Here is a 17,042-nt window from a genome sequence, read left to right as displayed (position 1 = left end):
TAATGTATATATACATTTTAATAGCAGCAAGAAAAGGAGTATTGTAACGTAAAAACTGTCTCGATATATGTGTGGGAGTATATGAGCATGGGATTCGGTATGTGCTTATTGTTTGTTGTAAAGTCTGATGGCAGATGGAAGAAAAGACCTGCAGTATCTTTCTGTCACACACCTTGGGTGCAGCAGTCTGTCACTGACAGAGCTGCTCAGTACTGACAGTGGTCCTGTAGTGGGTGGGAGATGTCCTCCAACAGGGAATGTAGCTTAGCCGACGTTCTCCTGTCGATTTGGACAATAATTAATTTTTTAATGTAATGTTGTCGGGGGTGGTGAGGCCTTGTCCTCCCCGCCCCAGGTTGGGGGTTGGGTGGTTGGGGTCCTCTGGTGTTCCTTTTGGCTGAGGTCACGTGGTCAGTGTCTCTTGGTGGCCGCTGGCCCGGCCTGTTGGGGGCGGTGTGGGGGATGGGGGGTTCTAACCCCCCCCGGGGTGGGTGGTGCGGTCGGGGGGTGGGACCTCTGGATTCTGCCTGTGCTGATGTACTGGGGTGGGTGGGTTTGGGGGCGTGGGCTCTGTCGGCTGGGGCCGCTGCTCCGGCTCCCGGGCGGGTGGTCGCCCGCATGCGGGGGGGGGGCCTGGTCTGCCCGGGCCCGTTGTCTGGTGGGGGCGGGTCGGTGTCTGCCGTTGCCGATTCCGGCGCGGGGCCCTCGGGGGCTGTGGGGTGGTTGGGGGGGGGGGGGGCGGTAGGGGGAGCCTCTGCCTCGCCTGGGGGGGGCCTGGGGTGGCCGGTGTCACCCCGCCTGGCCGGACTGGCTCCCCGTTTGCTGGGGGGCCTGGGGTTGTCCTGTCCTTGGCTGCTAGCGGGGGTCTCATCCGGTGTGGTGGGGCGGGACTCTCCCGGTCTGCGCCTGGGGGGGTTCCCTGCTGCCAGGCTGCCTTTGTCGCCCCTGAACACCCCGGACGTTGGTCGGGGATGGGGACTAATCGGGGCCAGTAGGGGATCTGGCCTCGGTGCGGGGGGGGGGGGGGGGGGCACTCCTGGGACGCCCTTATTGCTCCCCTGGGCCAGACACCACATATCACACAACACTAGGGCCTTGAGGGGCGTGGGGGAGGTGTGCTGAGACACTTTAGTCATATACACAGTCCATATTACATTAGGGCCTTGGGGTTGCGGGGAGGGGGATGGGGGACTCTGCCATCTGCCAGTGGTGGGGCCCTCATACCCGAACTGCACCCACTAATTTTAATGCATTATAGACATAAACACACAACTCTCTAACACATATACATGCACACTTCACACCAACATGGGACGGGGAGGCGATGGGGGCTGAGGGCCCCCCCCCCAACTCTCTGTCTCTGGCCCTGTGCGGGTGGGGTGGCCCACCGGGTGGAAGATCCATCATGGGGGGATGCAGGCGGCCATGGCCGGTGTGGGCGGCCTCCTCTCGTGGGCCGCGGGCCGGGCTGAGGGGTCTGGGGCCCCTCCAGTGTGTGGGGGGCCGTCCGCTCCGGGGGGGGTGGTGGTCCTGGTCAATGGGGCCCTTCGACCCTGGGCCCGCTTTCCTGCTGGCCTCCCTGTACAGGGGTTGGGCACCCCCTTAGTCCCTTGCGGGCTCCCTCTCGGGTTGGGCGGGTGGTTGTCTTGGGGACGCGTGGCCGTGGGCCCTTGTGCCGTGGGCGTGGCGGGGTGGCCTCGGTTGCCTGGTTTCCCCCGCCTTCGCCTTGGGCCCGGGGGACAGAATCCGACACAGAACAGGAAACGAGGACAGACAGACCAGGAAGGGAGACACAGGGGGAACACCGACAGGCGGAACAAAAGGGCCAGGAGTGAACGGAGGAACCAGAGGGGGACGAGGAGCAAAGACAGGAGGGACAAAGGCAAAGGGAGGAGGGACCAGGGGAGCCTAAGGGATCCACAGCGGGCAAAAGGCGGCAGCCAGAGGAGTCGTAGGCGACCGAGCGGCCGAAGCCCGGGGGCCCCCGGCGACCGTGAGGCAGGAGCCGGAGGGGACAATGACGGGGCAGAGGAGGAAGCTGAAGGGATCACCGGAGGGGCAGAGGAGGAAGCAAGAGGGGGCACCAGCGAAGGCGAGGAGGGAGCAGAAGGGGACCCCAGGGAAGGCAAGGAGGGAGGGGAAGCCGCAGCAGGTGACGGCGAAGCCGGAGAAGGCGGAAGCGCCGTCCACTGCCGAGCCGGAACGGGGCGACCCGCAAGCGAGCGACGAGTCGCAGTGGGGGAATGCGTAGGTGGCCGCCGAGGCGTCGGAGGCGGGGCTGCAGGTAGCTGACGAGGCGACAACGAGGAACGCGCAGGCGACAGCCGAGCAGGAGCCCGGGGAACACAGGCGAGCCGGGGGGCAGGGCGGGCAGGACCCAATCCCTGCGCCTATGTCAGAAAGCTGCCATTGTCCTGATGCTCTCCAGCCCCTCTATCGACATGCTAAAGCTGCCTCCATTTGTCACATATTGAGAATCCTGTCAATAAGTGGTGATTTCCCTATGATACAGCCTTTACTCCCCTCATCAGATTACTCACTATCTCTGACTGTCCGTTATTGATTTAAAAGTATGTAAATATAACCAGGAAAATGACTCTGGGAATGACACCCAGCACTCAGGTGAATTAAGGGCTGATATAGATGGAGGGAAACTGGAGGCCTTCTCTCCTGCCAGGGTGATCTGACAAGTGGGTCAAACCCTCAGCAGGACTGGTGTTTGTGGCTGTGATCAGAAGGTTGCCAGTTCAGATCCTTTGGTCAGGAGAACAGTCACATCAGCCTTGGGCCCTTGACACTGAGAAATGCTCCATGGGATAAATAGCTTACTTTGTACTCTGATCCCATTCGCCACTCTCACCTGTATGTGTGTGTGGGTCTTTAAAGAAGAGCAAGATGGAACAGAAGAAAATCCATTGTAGTTGTACAAATAAAGCTTTATTTCATAAAAGCCAGCAGTTCCAACTTAAAGCAGCCCTCACAGCCTCCTGCTGTACATTGCTGTAGACACCAAAGCACTGATCTCTGCATGCAGGATCGTTTTCTTGAATGTGGTCAGAGAGGGTCAGGGTAAGCAGAGTGACAAAATGTGGTGACACTTACATACATACACCTCAAATTCAGCTACTGTTCTAGTCAGATAAGTAAGAGTCCTCATTACAAACACGATCAAACAGAAAATATTATAAAACACTGTTGAATATAAATGTGGAGAAGCTGTGCCGATTTTAGCCATAAAGAGTTTGCAGGCTGGTAAAAATATATTATTTGAAGATATGTGTCTCATAACTTTCATGCTGATATTTAGTTTGTATCAGACCCTCCTCATACAAGTAGGTTAAGGAGAATCCAAAGGAAACTTATGTTTAGGATTCATTAACCCAACTAGTAAATGATACTGAGATGTGATATGAAGTAATATTTTCCATTTGCAGTCACCTTCCAATAGAAATATTGTTACCATGTTATGTAAACTGGGAATAAACAGACTGCTGTGTACAGGGATACAGGATGCCTATAGTCTGCCACCTAGTGGTGCAGTTCCCTCTGTCTCTGCCCCTTGGACATGCTCTCTTTGCCTGTAATGAAAGAGCCATGGACATTCAGGTGATGATGTAAATGGATGATAAATATTATGACTAATAAATGCTGCGATGAGGTGAATTGATTGGCTGCTTTACTTACCTGTAGAATCTCTCCCTGAGGTGGACAGTGATGACAGCGGACACCATGATGATCAGACCCACAGAGAACACCACCATCTTCAGCAGACACGGCGAGAAGCCAACAGGGGGCGCTAGAGGGGTCAGAACTATATAGTGAGGGAGATGGGAAGAAAACCTCTCTGGGTGTTTCATACATCCTCTGCATTCACAGCTTGCACATGCATGTATGAGACATAGACCTCTTATTTTTATGGTTCATCATCTTAGGTGTGTGTCGACTATTATTATTATTAAGGGTCCAAAGCACAAAGTGCATTGGACCATTTTTGTATTTCTTTGGATTATTATTATTTTCCTGCCCAAAAACTGAATGTGCAGCCTAATCCGTAAGACCAAGGCCAACCGTTTTTGGTAGGATGATGTCAATTCCTACCCACTACTCAGACCCTCCGACCCAAGCCAGTCAGTCAGACATACACTTTTCTGCCAATATCTCCTGTCATGTTAGTCCTACAATCGAAATTCTTTTTTTTTCTACAGATGCAGGCAGATGTTCCCTACAACTTTTAGAGTGAAGCTATTAGGCTCCGCCTACTTAGATTTTTTTGCTAATTTGCATAATTCACAAAACTGACTTCTGCCTTCAAGTCCTACACTATCTGACCAAATCAGACAAATTAGGTGTCAAACTGACCAGTCCTCTGACCTGATCAATAGATATTCAAGAAAGTCTGACATTTGTCAATTGTACGGCCACCAGCCACGCCCAAATCACACCTAAATTTGGCCAGTTTCAGTCTGACTGCTATAACTTCTCCCTGCCTTATCCTACCTTAACCAAACTTACAATCCTACCTCCCTGCTCCATTCTCTGGACACCATACAAAGCAGCCCGCATTTAGTCAATAGGGGGCGCTACAAATACCTACTTCCAATATCTCCTGAACTGCTTGGCCTATCCAAGTGAAATTTAGTACATGTGTACTATGGCCAAGCCTGAGGTCAGACCCATAGTATGGCCGTCATAAGTCATACAATGGTGGCCATAATTAGCCAATGAAAATCAAGCATGCATTTCACAGGACTAACAATCACAAATCTCAAATAAATCTAGATGATCTATGTATCTACAGACCCTGACCTCACCCTGGTAAGGGTACCCCAGTCTGCCAGATGTGGCACTAGAGTGACAACTTTTGCGTTTCTGCCTATTTCTCCAGAACTGTCAAGTCTACAGTTGACATTTATTACCAGGCCAATTCAGTATGACATGCCAAATCAAACAACATATAGAACTTGGTTATCCATCTTTGCGTTTTTGCATAATTTATATAGGTCTGAAAACAGGACTTTTTGTTAACCTCTTAGGATTTTCTCCCAACCTACATAAGTCTGGTATCATTTAAATCAGGAGACAGTCCTTATAAATAATTATTCAAAAAATCCTAAACTTTCCATGAGGTACGGCCACCAGCCATACCCAGACCATACAGGTGCCACACCCATTTCAACCAGTCAGCTGTATCTCAGGCCTGCCTCAGCCAATCATCACCAAACTTGAATATATTTTATAGAACAGTACTGGGGAAGGGCCCTCCAAATTTTATGCTGATTGGTCAAACGGGGCCACTACAGAAATATAACATGTCTGTATAAACCTGGACAATCAGTTCAACTTACATTTTTCTCATTTCTGTTCCAGTGACATATTACTGGTTAAAATCTTTTGTACTGCAAGTTCTGTGAGTCATGCCAAATCAAGATATATACAAGGCCAATGATAGTCATTTGCATTCTCTTGTTATGTTTAAAAACTTAATAAATAACATATTGCTATAACTCCTACAATGTCCAGCCAAAGTAGGTCATTCTGGTAGTAGATCAATCAGGACACGGCCCTTATGGATAATTCATAAAAATAACTTGACCCACCTGTATGCTATGGCCACCAGCTACACCTAACCTGCACCATTTCCATGCTCATTTCAATAAACCACCTTAATCTCAGCCATGCTTCAGCCAATCCTCACCAAATATGACCCACTAATGTAGCACTGGACCCCAGACAGACCCTTCAAATTTGGTGCGAATCGGTCAAATGGGGGCGCTACAGCCACTGTCCATATACGTCTAAGACCCACCTTAGCAAATTCAGCTGAAATGTCCTTCTTTCTCATAAAACCTTCAAGGAATTGTTACCTTTCCCTTCAGCTGACTCCATATTTTTAATTTCCTTTCATTTTTCATTAACATTCAGTAACAACATTATCAAACTTCATTTACAAATGAGAAGGTCTGAAAGTATTGAATAGTATTTATCAAATGGAGCGCTGACTCCACCTGCTGACCAAACCATTTCCATGCCCATTTCAATCAAACAGCTAAATCTCAGGTAAGCTTCATCCAATGACCCACTAATTTATCACTGGCCCACAGACAGACCCTGCACCTTTCGTGCTGATCGGTCAAACGGGGACGCTACGCCCATTGTCTAAATATGTCTAAGACCCACGTTGGCTAATGCAGCTGAAATAATCTTATTTCTCATCAAACATTCAAAGATAGATCACCTTTCCCTTCATCTGAGTCCATATTTTTAAATCGCTTTCATTTTCCTGCCATTTGACTTTTAGAAATGCATCAAACTTCAGTGATACTTCAGGCTGTGTACACTGCAGCAATTGCAATATTTTCCAACAGCTAGTCACCATATTTCCCCTCTGTTTCTCATCTTTCCCCTTTATCCTACCTTGATGAACATTTATACTGTAATGTCCAAATGTTAGGTCTCATCCTATCATACTGTAGTAGTATTTCCTATTTTCTGACTATTTAAATGCATTGACCATCAGTTACAGTCTGTACTTCATTTCCCATAATTATAGTGAACTTCTAATTTTATGCCATTCACTCCATTCCTCTCCATTGCTTCTGTCCATTAGCTTGTCACTGCTTGCAGTTACCTTTATTATTATTATTATTGATCTATGTGTCCATAAAACATTATTAAAGAGGTCCCCCCATGTCCAATTTATTTTTTATTATAAATCAATGACTACTCGAGTATTTGAAAATCTTGACTCATCCCTAATGCATAGAATATCTCATTTTAGTTTTAAACAAAAAAACAAACAAAAAAACCTTGCATAGGCATTAATACCACTGCATCACTGCACCACCCCCTGATGAGGTGAGTGTCTGTGTTAATTGTGAGTTTTATCAGCGTGGATGGATGGATGTGAAACACAGAAGTGTAGGACACATTTCCTGACCTTGTGTGGAAGCCATTGTCATTTAATACCAGCAGGTACCCTGCAGACAGTCATGGTCACTGACCTGCTCCATCCTCTATCTAATCCTTATCTTTTTATCATGCTCACTGACAATTGTTAACTTATGTGTGCGCTTGTGTTACCTGTGGTTTGATCACCAGTGGGGATGCACCTCACTGTATGATTGCGGGACATCTGACTGGCAGCATTAGCAGCAGTGCAGGTGATGGTGACATTGCCCTCTGTTGGTGAAAGAGAGAAGTGCAGCCTGGAGCTGCTCCCAGTCTGATCCCTCATCCTCCAGGTGTAAGAGGGTCTTAGGCCTCCTGATGAGTTGCACACCAAATGCACTGCGCAGATGTGGTTCTCTGGATCCCATGTGTATTCTGGCTGTATCCACACTGATGTTATGGGCTCTAATGAATAAGTACAGAAAAATGATGCTGTCAATATTTATACAGGTAATAACTTGATTGCAGGTCAGTGCAGTGGCTCAGTGGGCAGCACAGTGACCTCGGGCCTCCAGGATTGTAGGATGTTACATGTGATTCTACCAGACACTCTGCCTTCCTTCCTCAGTATAAACTGGCATCACTAAGCTACCCTCAGTATTTTACTGTAGGTGTGTCCTGTGTGATGGACTCGCCTCCCAACCAGTGTGTCCCTTCACTTAGGCTGCTCTGTGTCTCCTCACTGCATATGAGCAGTTATGGAAAATGGAAGGATGGATAAGATGGTGTTTCTCCTAAACTTCACATCATCCATCCTAACTGCTTATCCTGGTCAGGGTCACAGGGAGCTTGAGCCTATCTATGCAGCACTGGGTACAAGGCGAGGGGTACATGAGCTTTACAACAATACAGATATAATTACAAACACAACACTGAGCACCTCTCTAAGATGGGCAAATATATAATTGTTTGAATAGTCATATAATAATGTTTAGTATACCTAAATACATAGATTCATTCACTTATAGTACATGCATGTGAAATATCTTACCATTAACCTGCAGCTGGATTTTATATGAGGGAATCTGTGAACCATCTTCCTTCATTCCTACACGCTGATACTCCCCACTGTCCTCCAGACTCAGCTCCCTCACAGTTAGATTGAAGTCAGGGCTCAGCTGCAGTCGTCCTTTGAACTGAGCATGAAGATTTACTTTTGCTTGCCCACTGGACATTTCAGCTATGAACCTTCCATTAAACCTCCATTTCAGAACATCGAAGTCTTTTACTTTCAGACTCCCCAGGGCTGAAGGCATCTCCACTGTTCCTCCCACGCCGCCATTTACTGTCAGATCAACAGCAACACAAACACCTGCAATAAGAAGCAAAGCACTGAATTCTGATTCTGACACTGACCAGAAGCATCAGCAAACCTTGTACTTTAACTACTTGGGTTTATAAAAGTTGCTGTTCGTCTGATATCACTCTAGAGGTGCTTGTACCGCACTGGCCATGCAGCACATGAAGCTGACAGAAACTTACATTCCTCCAGCATTCTGCTGTTTGTTTATACATATGCAGAGTTAGTAGAGAAACATGCCACTAGTGGTTAATCATGCTATTAGTTAATGTATAAAATTCACATAAGAAGCATATAGATAGCGCCTTTCACAACAAGGTTGTCTAAAAATGCTTTACAGTGTTGTGTGTGTTATCCTATCAACAACTGGCAGTTGCCAATGGTTCCACAAGAATCACATTTAAAAGCAGTTTAAATCTTACCAGAAATGAGTAGGAGACTTGTTAAGATGAGCATTACTGCATGTCACTACACTGAACTATTTCCTGCACTTTTCTGCAAGTTGTGGTATCTGGTGATCAACATAAAAAAGCTACTTCCTTGTCTGACAGCCATGGCTTAAAAATTGACCTATAAATACCAGCAGGAAAGTATTTGTATTTCTCCATTGTTGTCTTTGGATTCTATATGTGCATTTCTTAATGGAAATGTTCACTTCAATAAACGATCATTTAGTAATATGTCCTATAAATGCCCAGTCTATAAGAATCTATAAACACGTCAGTAATGGTCACGTTGGAAAGCAGGAACAAAGTGACGATCCACACAAGGGCTTGTGATTTAAACAAACAAACTCGAACACAAACCAAAGGACCACGAGGGACCAAACAAAAGGGGGAATGAGGAACAACTAATGGGGATCAGGACAAACTGCAAACATTGGCAAGAACTCAGGCAGGGAATGACACACACAACATCAACGATCAGACTGGGGAGCACAGGACAAGCAGGCACTGATATACACAAAAATATCAATAAATGCCAGCTGAAAAGTGTGTGTATTTCTTCATTATTGTTTTTGAATTCTGTGTGTTTCATAATGGAAATGTTCTGTTCAATATGAGGGTCGAGCGAGAGGCAGGTGTGAGTAATAGAGAGAAGCGGGAGGAACCTGAATGGCCAGTAGCGACCACTGCTGGCCATATGGGAACATGACAGACAGATCCTGACAGTACCACCCCCCTGGTCATGTGCACACCAGGGACTGACAGGACACTGAACAGGACAAGGGATGCGGAACAGACACCAAACAGGGCTGAGAATATGGGAAAAAACACCAGTCATCAACGGGACCGAGGGAACAGGAAAGACGAGGACAGGGGCAGTGGCCAAGGGGGGAGGACAGACAGGATCAAAACACCAGAGCAGAGCAGAGCAGACAGAAAGAGGAACACTGAGAACAGGAATGAAAGAACAGGACTTGGTGGCACAGACAGGGAGACAAGGCAGAAAGGAGAAAGGAACAGTATTCGAGGACCAGAAAGATGATATGGTGATTGGATAGAAAGGGCACAGACTGGGGTAAAACAGAGGCAAAAAAGGACGTCAGAACAGGAAGTGAGGAGTAAATGGCGGGAGCGGAAATCTCCTGGATTGCCCCTGAAGCCTTGGGGAGCCAACCAATGGTTGCTACTAGTTCATCCCACTGATGTGGTCCAAAGGATCCTGGGCCCAGTGTGTAGGTAAGGTCGTGGAAGGGCCAGAGGAGGAAAGCCATGAGGATGCTGGCCCTGCTGTGTTCAGACGAGCTGGAAGATGGTGATTATCCCAGGGATCTCCCATATTGTCCCCGAGGTTGCAGATTCCCTGGAACTGGAAAACATGGGATTCCTGCCGGACCTCATTACCAGGCAAATGGGGGCACATGCCAAGATGGATGGATGGATTGATGGTTCTGGACCCAGAACAATGTCACAGGGTCCCACTCTAGATCCTCCAGTAGGGTATCCTCTAGATTCTCCCATGTTGAGTTGGTCGATGAGGGAGCTACTGGAGCTGGAACTGGACCTCAGTAGGCTCCACTGGGGTGCCTGGGATCACCAAGCAAATTGCAGGGGGAGACAGAAAGGAGCCTCAGTTGGCCTCTGGTCCTCATAGAGGAGCACACAGGGCGAGACCATGCAAGTCAGGGGACCACAGGGAATGCGGGTCTTGGATGGGGAACCGGAACACCAGGGCCAGGACTGATGATGAACCAGGGAGTGTGTTGGGAGTCAGCTGTCTATGATGCAGCGGACAAGACTTCAGAGCCCAGTGGAGTGGACAGGACTTCCACCTACGGAGAGCCGGCGGGCTGAGCTGACACTTCTCGCTGTGGGAAAGCAGTGGGGGGAGCAGTGGGCTCTAGCAGTGGGAAAGCAGCCTGGCGTGGTGTGGGAGAAGGCAGCACAGGAGCTCAGCTATAAGGCATTATAGATACCTTCATAATGCATTACAAAGCATAGACAATTCATTATAACTTGATGAAAGATTTAAGGATGCTGTGTAATGCATTATGAAGGTATCTGTAATATATTATAAATGAAAGCTTAGACCAGATATTATGAAGTATTATAATCAATATTATAATGCCTTATGACTGTTAATAGAGAGATGATGTACTTTATTAATTATTATACTGACCCTTATAATAGATGCTTTATAATGCATTACTAAGGTATCTATAATGTATTATAGATTACAGCTTCAAGTAAAGTGTTAACAACCATTTCCAATATGTGGCCATTTTCAATAGCATGAGGCATTAGGTTCATGATTTCCATTGTTATAGGACAACTAGAAGTATTACATTGTAATGCAAAAAATATTTTGCTTTGAAAAACAAATTAGGTGATTAATGTTAAAGAAAAGTAGAATACAAAGGTGACCCATCAAAGTAAGCTTAAGGCTGAAGGAAACTGCACAACATGACCAGCTGACAATTATTAATAGGACAGTAACAGGAAACATGGCCAAGCTCATAGCAGTGACTGACTTGAAAGTTTTATACAGGAAGTTACTGTGTTAGCATCAGTGTTCCTAGGTGAGCTTGTGGTTTCCCTGTAAGTGTTAGCAGAGCCACGTCTCAGCTTCATGCTTCAGCTCAGCCCCCCCTTACAAAAACTATATAATCACTAAGATCTAGCAACAGGAATGACATGTTTAAAGTGGATCCCTAAACAGTGTCTGACCCACACAACTGGCATCACTTCCTGAGACTTGCTGATGGGAACTGTCGAAAGATGCACTTTTTGCAACATACAATGTACATGTTCCAGTGTAATAGCATGCAGCACAAAATGACAGAATATAGTGGTAGCATAAAAAGGGCAAAACATTCAGACTATATGACAGTTCTAATGACATATAGCGCATCATAACTAAGTATTCACTATCTGTAATAGTGAGTTTGTAAGTCATTTTCCTGCAGGTTAGTAGGTCATTTTACAGTCATATTAAAGGGGAAGTTACGATTTTTAATCTCAGCCCACCAGTGTTAAACTAGCAGTGACATGGACAAAGAAGCTAACAATTTACACAACACTCATACTACTGTATGCTAACGGGATTCTAACTAAAACACATGCAGTCCACGGTAAAACATCGCATTGTTATAACCAGGACTCTCAAGTCTCACACATTGGCCATGAGACACACATTTCAACCAGTTCCCACACTGACACGCCACACCTTGTCTTTCTTAACGCCCTTCAAGATGTCTCACTATATAGAATTAATGGACGATGCGCAGGCACATGGAGTAGAGCTTTCTGTGGAGTTTATAACTGTCCGGAGTTATACAGAGTTAATAGCTACCTACCAGCCGATCAGAAAATAGCATTTGCTGTTTCCGGGTAAATTCCAAAATAAATAACACGTGATCCTACTGCAAGCATGTTATTGCATGGATGCGCGCACAGATGGACTGCAGAAATGATGGAAGTTAGCAAGATCTGATGAATGCAGTAGGCATGGATCTCAAGTCTCACGCATTAACTATGAAACATACTTTTTGCCCAAAGTGAATCTCACTCCAAACATTTGATGAACCTTGAGAGCCTCGATTATAACACTTACTATTTACAATGTAAATACACAGGTACACATATTAAACTACAGATTACACATACAATTAGCGTGGTGCAATATGCCATTAATCCTCACCAACTGGCCCAGCGGCATCACATTTTGTGATGAGGGGTCAGCAGTCCCTGTCACCCCCAAGTCAAAAAGTCCCTTAACAGCCACAGAGACTGGTGGTGTGATAGCTGCCCATGTGCCACAGTCCCCAGAGTCGCCTGTGTACCTTCCTTTCCTAGTGCATCCTCATCCATATCTGCTGTAGGGAGGTGAGATGGGCCCAGGGTGCGGTTTGGTGCCAGTCAGTCTGCATGTAGGACCGCAGCCTTCCATCGCTTGGGCAGCTGCAGGCAATGAACAGCATTGGAGAGCTGCTTGAGGAGCTCATCTGGTCCTGTATAAGCTGTCCAGCTTGGGTGGCCACTCCTTCATGTGGATGGGGCAGTACAGCCAACCTGAGTCCCCGACGCCAATATCCTGCCCCTGGTTACGCACATTGTAGGTGGGCTTCTGTAAAACTTTTAAGCTTCAGCCGATGCTATTCCAGTTTGTAGATGTTGTTGGATTTTAATGACATAAAGATGTACATGTAATATGTGAAATCTGTCATAATGATTTTGATGCCATTGTAAAAAGAATCAGCATAATTTCATTCATTCATGTTCCCCCATCCCCCCTATTGACATGCTAAAGCAGTGGTTCTCAACCTTTTTTTGCAGTGGGCCGCACTATGTCCAAGTTCAAGTCTCACAGGCCGCATATTATTTACATATGACGTCATCAACGCTCAATAACCAGATATTATGCATCTAAAATTATTACAATTAGATGTATTATTATCATTAGAGAGTATAATTCTACTTACCATTAATGGGACACCTGATGTTGTCAGGAGCCGACCAATGTGGTGAAATTCGGCTCAAAAGGAGTAACAGCACAATGAAGTTGTGACTGTAAGTTGTAGTCTGTAAGACGCGCACGGAAACGTGACTTGATGCGCGTCATTGCAGAAAATGTGCGTTCGCAAATGTATGTGGATCCAAATATGGAAAGCACTTTTGAACTTAATAATCTGAGGTTTTGTCCAGAGATGTTTTGCCACATTTCTGCAACTGAGGATGACTGCTGCTGTATGGTAAAAGCTACCTCCATTTACCATACATTCAGAATCACATCAGTCAGTTTTCCTGTGATACAGCCTGTATTGCCCCATCAGATCACTTCTCTTTGCTCTCTCTGACCAGGGGCGGATTAACGCACAGGCTAGATATGGCTTAAGCCTAGGGGCCCCACGTGTGCCAGCCTGTAAGGGGGCCCCCATTGGCGCGGAGGGGGGCGGGGTTGGGGGGCCCACAGACTACTGTAGCCTAGGGGCCTCTGTACACCTTAATCCGCCCCTGTCTCTGACTGACCATTATTGATCTATATGTATGTACTGTAAATATAAACTACAAAAGAACAGAATGAACAAATGGCACCCAGCAAATATAATGAAGAGCTGATACAGATGGAGAGAAGAACTGTAGGCCGGTCACATCAGAGAGCAAGGAAAGGAGCACAGAAACCATAGGCAGCTTTGTAGATTGAACCCCCGTATGGGGGCTTTATTAAGGGAGTCAAAACAGACACATGAAGGTCCTCGAACAGACCATAAGGGAGTACCAACCATGACAGGTGTTAATGACAGAACTGCAAAGCATACAAAGGAGAGGCACCTATATACACGGAACACTAATGACAGACTACAGGCAGGTGTACAAGATTAACACGCTAGGGCTGGAAACAATTAGGGAAACATCAGTCAGGTGACACAGGTGAGTGGAACGGAGAGAAAGCGAGGGGAGAACAGGACAAGCAGCAGCAACATCTGCTGGTCAAACCAAGCAGGCAGAACACATTGTGACAAAATCCTCTCACTTGCCTGGATGATGTGTGAGGGAATAGGGGTGGAGTGTGGCTCTGCCGGTTAGGCCTCTGTGCTTGTGACTGAAACGGTGTTGGTTTGAATCCCGTGGCAGGGATGAATAGTCACATCACCCTTGGGAACTTGAGCAAGGCCCCTGAAAAATGCTCTAGGGAATAAATGTCTGACCCTGTGCTCTGAGCCCAAACTTCACCCTCACCTGTATAAATGAGTATTGCCCTATGCAGGTGGGCTTAGTTTTACCTGGGGACGTTACTTAAATGAAGCAATTACTGATGATTTTTTTAATGCAGTCCAAACCTGCCACGTCTGTAATTGTTACGAGCCTGCACCATAACAATTCAGCAACAATTCTGTACTTCAGCGATAGCAGACCTTTCACTAATACTACTCCAGTCCCAACTGTCATCTCAGTAATAAGGTCACATCTATAAAGGCACACCTCATTTTTATAATTTGGAAAAAATATTAATATTTGGATATTATTGAATAAATACTGAGTTTTCCACATAAATGTCGGACAACCTACACTTACAACTTCTGTGACAAGGTTTTCAGTTGGTACAGAGCAGTACAACCAGGGTGAGAAATACGGGGGGGTCCGACACCCCCGATTAACCCATGAGACCCCCTGAAAGCCTCAAAAGCAAAATTTTAAGGAGGCCTCAAGATCGGTATTGCACTGCAATAACTTTCATGCTAATATTTGCTTTGTATCAGACCTTCCTCATACACATTATCTTTAGGATCCACTGACCCAACTAGTAAATGACACTGAGATGTGATATGAATTAATATTTTCAATTTACAGTGACCTTCCAATAGAAGTATTGTTACCATGCTGTGTAAGCTGAGGGTAAACAGGTTGCTGTGTACAGGGATACAGGGATACAGGATGCCTATAGTCTGCCACCTAGTGGTGCAGTTGGTCCGACACCCCCGATTAACCCATGAGACCCCCTGAAAGCCTCAAAAGCAAAATTTGAAGGAGGTCTCAAGATCGGTATTGCACTGCAATAGGGAGATGGGGACCCCCCCAAATATTGACGGGTATTTCGCACACTGAGTACAACATTACTGAGAACACCAATTTATAACCTCACAGTTATACAATACATAAATACAGTTATGGTTGGGAGGAAAAAAAGCCAGTTATGTTTTTGTGTTTGATGTATGTTAGACATGGGAACTGTAGGCCTTCTCTCTTGCCAGGGTGATCTGATAAGTTGGTGACTTCCTCAGCAGGTCTGGTCTTTGTGCCTGTGATCAGAAGGTCATCGGTTCAAATCCTTTGGCCAGGAGAATAGCCACATTGCCCTTGGACCTTTGTGCAAGACCAGTGGCGGTTCTAGGATTTTTCTGTAACAGGGGCCATTAAGGGGCCACATGTTACATTCAGGGGCCAAGTACAGGGTACATTCAAGCACACAAAATAATTTATTCAGTACGGTGCAAATACATTTCGGCAGTCATTCCTTTTTCAAACGCTCTAATAAAAAATTGAGCCAGTAAAGTTCTTAATGATTTTTTTCATTTATTTATACTGTGTCATTTAGGACACAATGCATAAATCACACACACACACACACACACACTAAAGTACATCACAGCGATTAATTAATCAAATACAATACAATTTACAGTGTGGATATATTTATACCTCCCAGCTTAAACATCTCATACAGTACACTCTAATAAGGTAAAGTGCAGCAGAGCACAGCAAATTCAGAACAAACAAAAGAGGTATTTTAACATGTACGTTTGTTACCATAATGTTTCCAAATACAATACAATTTACAGTGTGGATATATTTACCTAAACATTTGTTTCTTATTTCTCATCTTTTTCACATATTGTCAGAAAAACAGATTGCAATTTAAGCCCTTTTTTGATGAGATAAACAATGCTAGCATTAGCCTACCACTGGTAGCCTGCCAACATTAGCCTGTCTGGGTTAGCCTGCCAGCATTCTACAGTATAAATCACTACACCTGCTGTTAATATTTACATAGGTCAAGTAGAAAAATTGTCCATATGTTGTTTTAAAAGTTAATTTGATGAAAATTTGATTAGACCAAAATAAAAAAGCTTTATGCATTTTGTTTATGATTTGTGTCGTACGACTATTGTGCATCTGACATAATACTATTATGGTAAATGTGATGTCCTAATTATAGTAATTATAAAATATAAAAATCGCAAATTTTCCCACAAATTTCTGGAAATTACCATCACAAAATCAGTCATTTTGATTGCAAAAATCACACAAAAAAAAAAATCGTGAAATCCTGGAGGGACTGGTTTGATAAAGTTAACTACAGAATCTTTGGTAGCGCTATCTTAGCAAAAACATGTTAACATTGCTTACAAGTTTATTGGTTTACTTCGACAGTGCTTCCAGTGCTCCTTCCACAATTTAGTTAACAAACCTAAAATAAGTGAGAGCAGCAGCTAAATATCCTTTCATATTTTGACAAACAACACGAGGATTTGTGACTCACCAAGAATTGTCTTCAAGTTGTAAGTAATGTTAGATGGATTCTTTCTCCCGCCTACTGTCATAACGTCAGAGAATGTTCTGGTATCGCTCAAGCCAAAGCCGCAAAGATAATATAAAGCCAAGACCTCTGCTTCTTCTCCCAAGTTGCATCGACACATTACTGCCGCCAATTGTTTGGGGGTGGAATTGCATCTGTAATCGTTGTGAAGAATTCTCCGGTTGCTCTTCTCGTCGACGATTGATGGAAGGGGGGCCAATCAGGGGCCAATCAGATTTCAGAAGAGGCCAGGGCCCCTATGGCCCCGCCTCTA

At 45.5% G+C, this 17,042-nt stretch overlaps 1 protein-coding gene across 3 annotated transcripts; it reads right to left on the bottom strand.

Annotated features, from left to right (window-relative positions):
• Nucleotides 1–2,915: 2,915 nt before the first annotated feature.
• On the bottom strand, nt 2,916–16,989 carry LOC111847496 (uncharacterized). Of its 3 annotated transcripts, XM_072697564.1 has the most exons (6): nt 16,733–16,989; nt 14,229–15,491; nt 7,940–8,260; nt 7,081–7,353; nt 3,685–3,796; nt 2,916–3,578 (listed from the first exon to the last, which is right to left on the bottom strand). In XM_072697564.1, exons 3-6 carry the CDS (start codon nt 8,202–8,204, stop codon nt 3,515–3,517), a joined length of 714 nt encoding a protein of 237 aa, XP_072553665.1. In that variant the 5' UTR covers nt 8,205–8,260; nt 14,229–15,491; nt 16,733–16,989; the 3' UTR covers nt 2,916–3,514. The 3 variants fall into 3 exon arrangements, with proteins under 3 accessions (XP_072553665.1, XP_072553663.1, XP_072553664.1); XM_072697562.1 differs by lacking the exon at nt 14,229–15,491; XM_072697563.1 differs by lacking the exons at nt 14,229–15,491; nt 16,733–16,989 and adding an exon at nt 8,671–9,000.
• Nucleotides 16,990–17,042: the final 53 nt, after the last annotated feature.

This window comes from Paramormyrops kingsleyae, chromosome 12 (genome assembly GCF_048594095.1).
Source record: "Paramormyrops kingsleyae isolate MSU_618 chromosome 12, PKINGS_0.4, whole genome shotgun sequence".
NCBI classification, from domain to species: Eukaryota; Metazoa; Chordata; class Actinopteri; order Osteoglossiformes; family Mormyridae; genus Paramormyrops; species Paramormyrops kingsleyae.
Note: the sequence above shows the minus strand (reverse complement) of the source record. Positions and strands in the feature narration are given on the sequence as shown.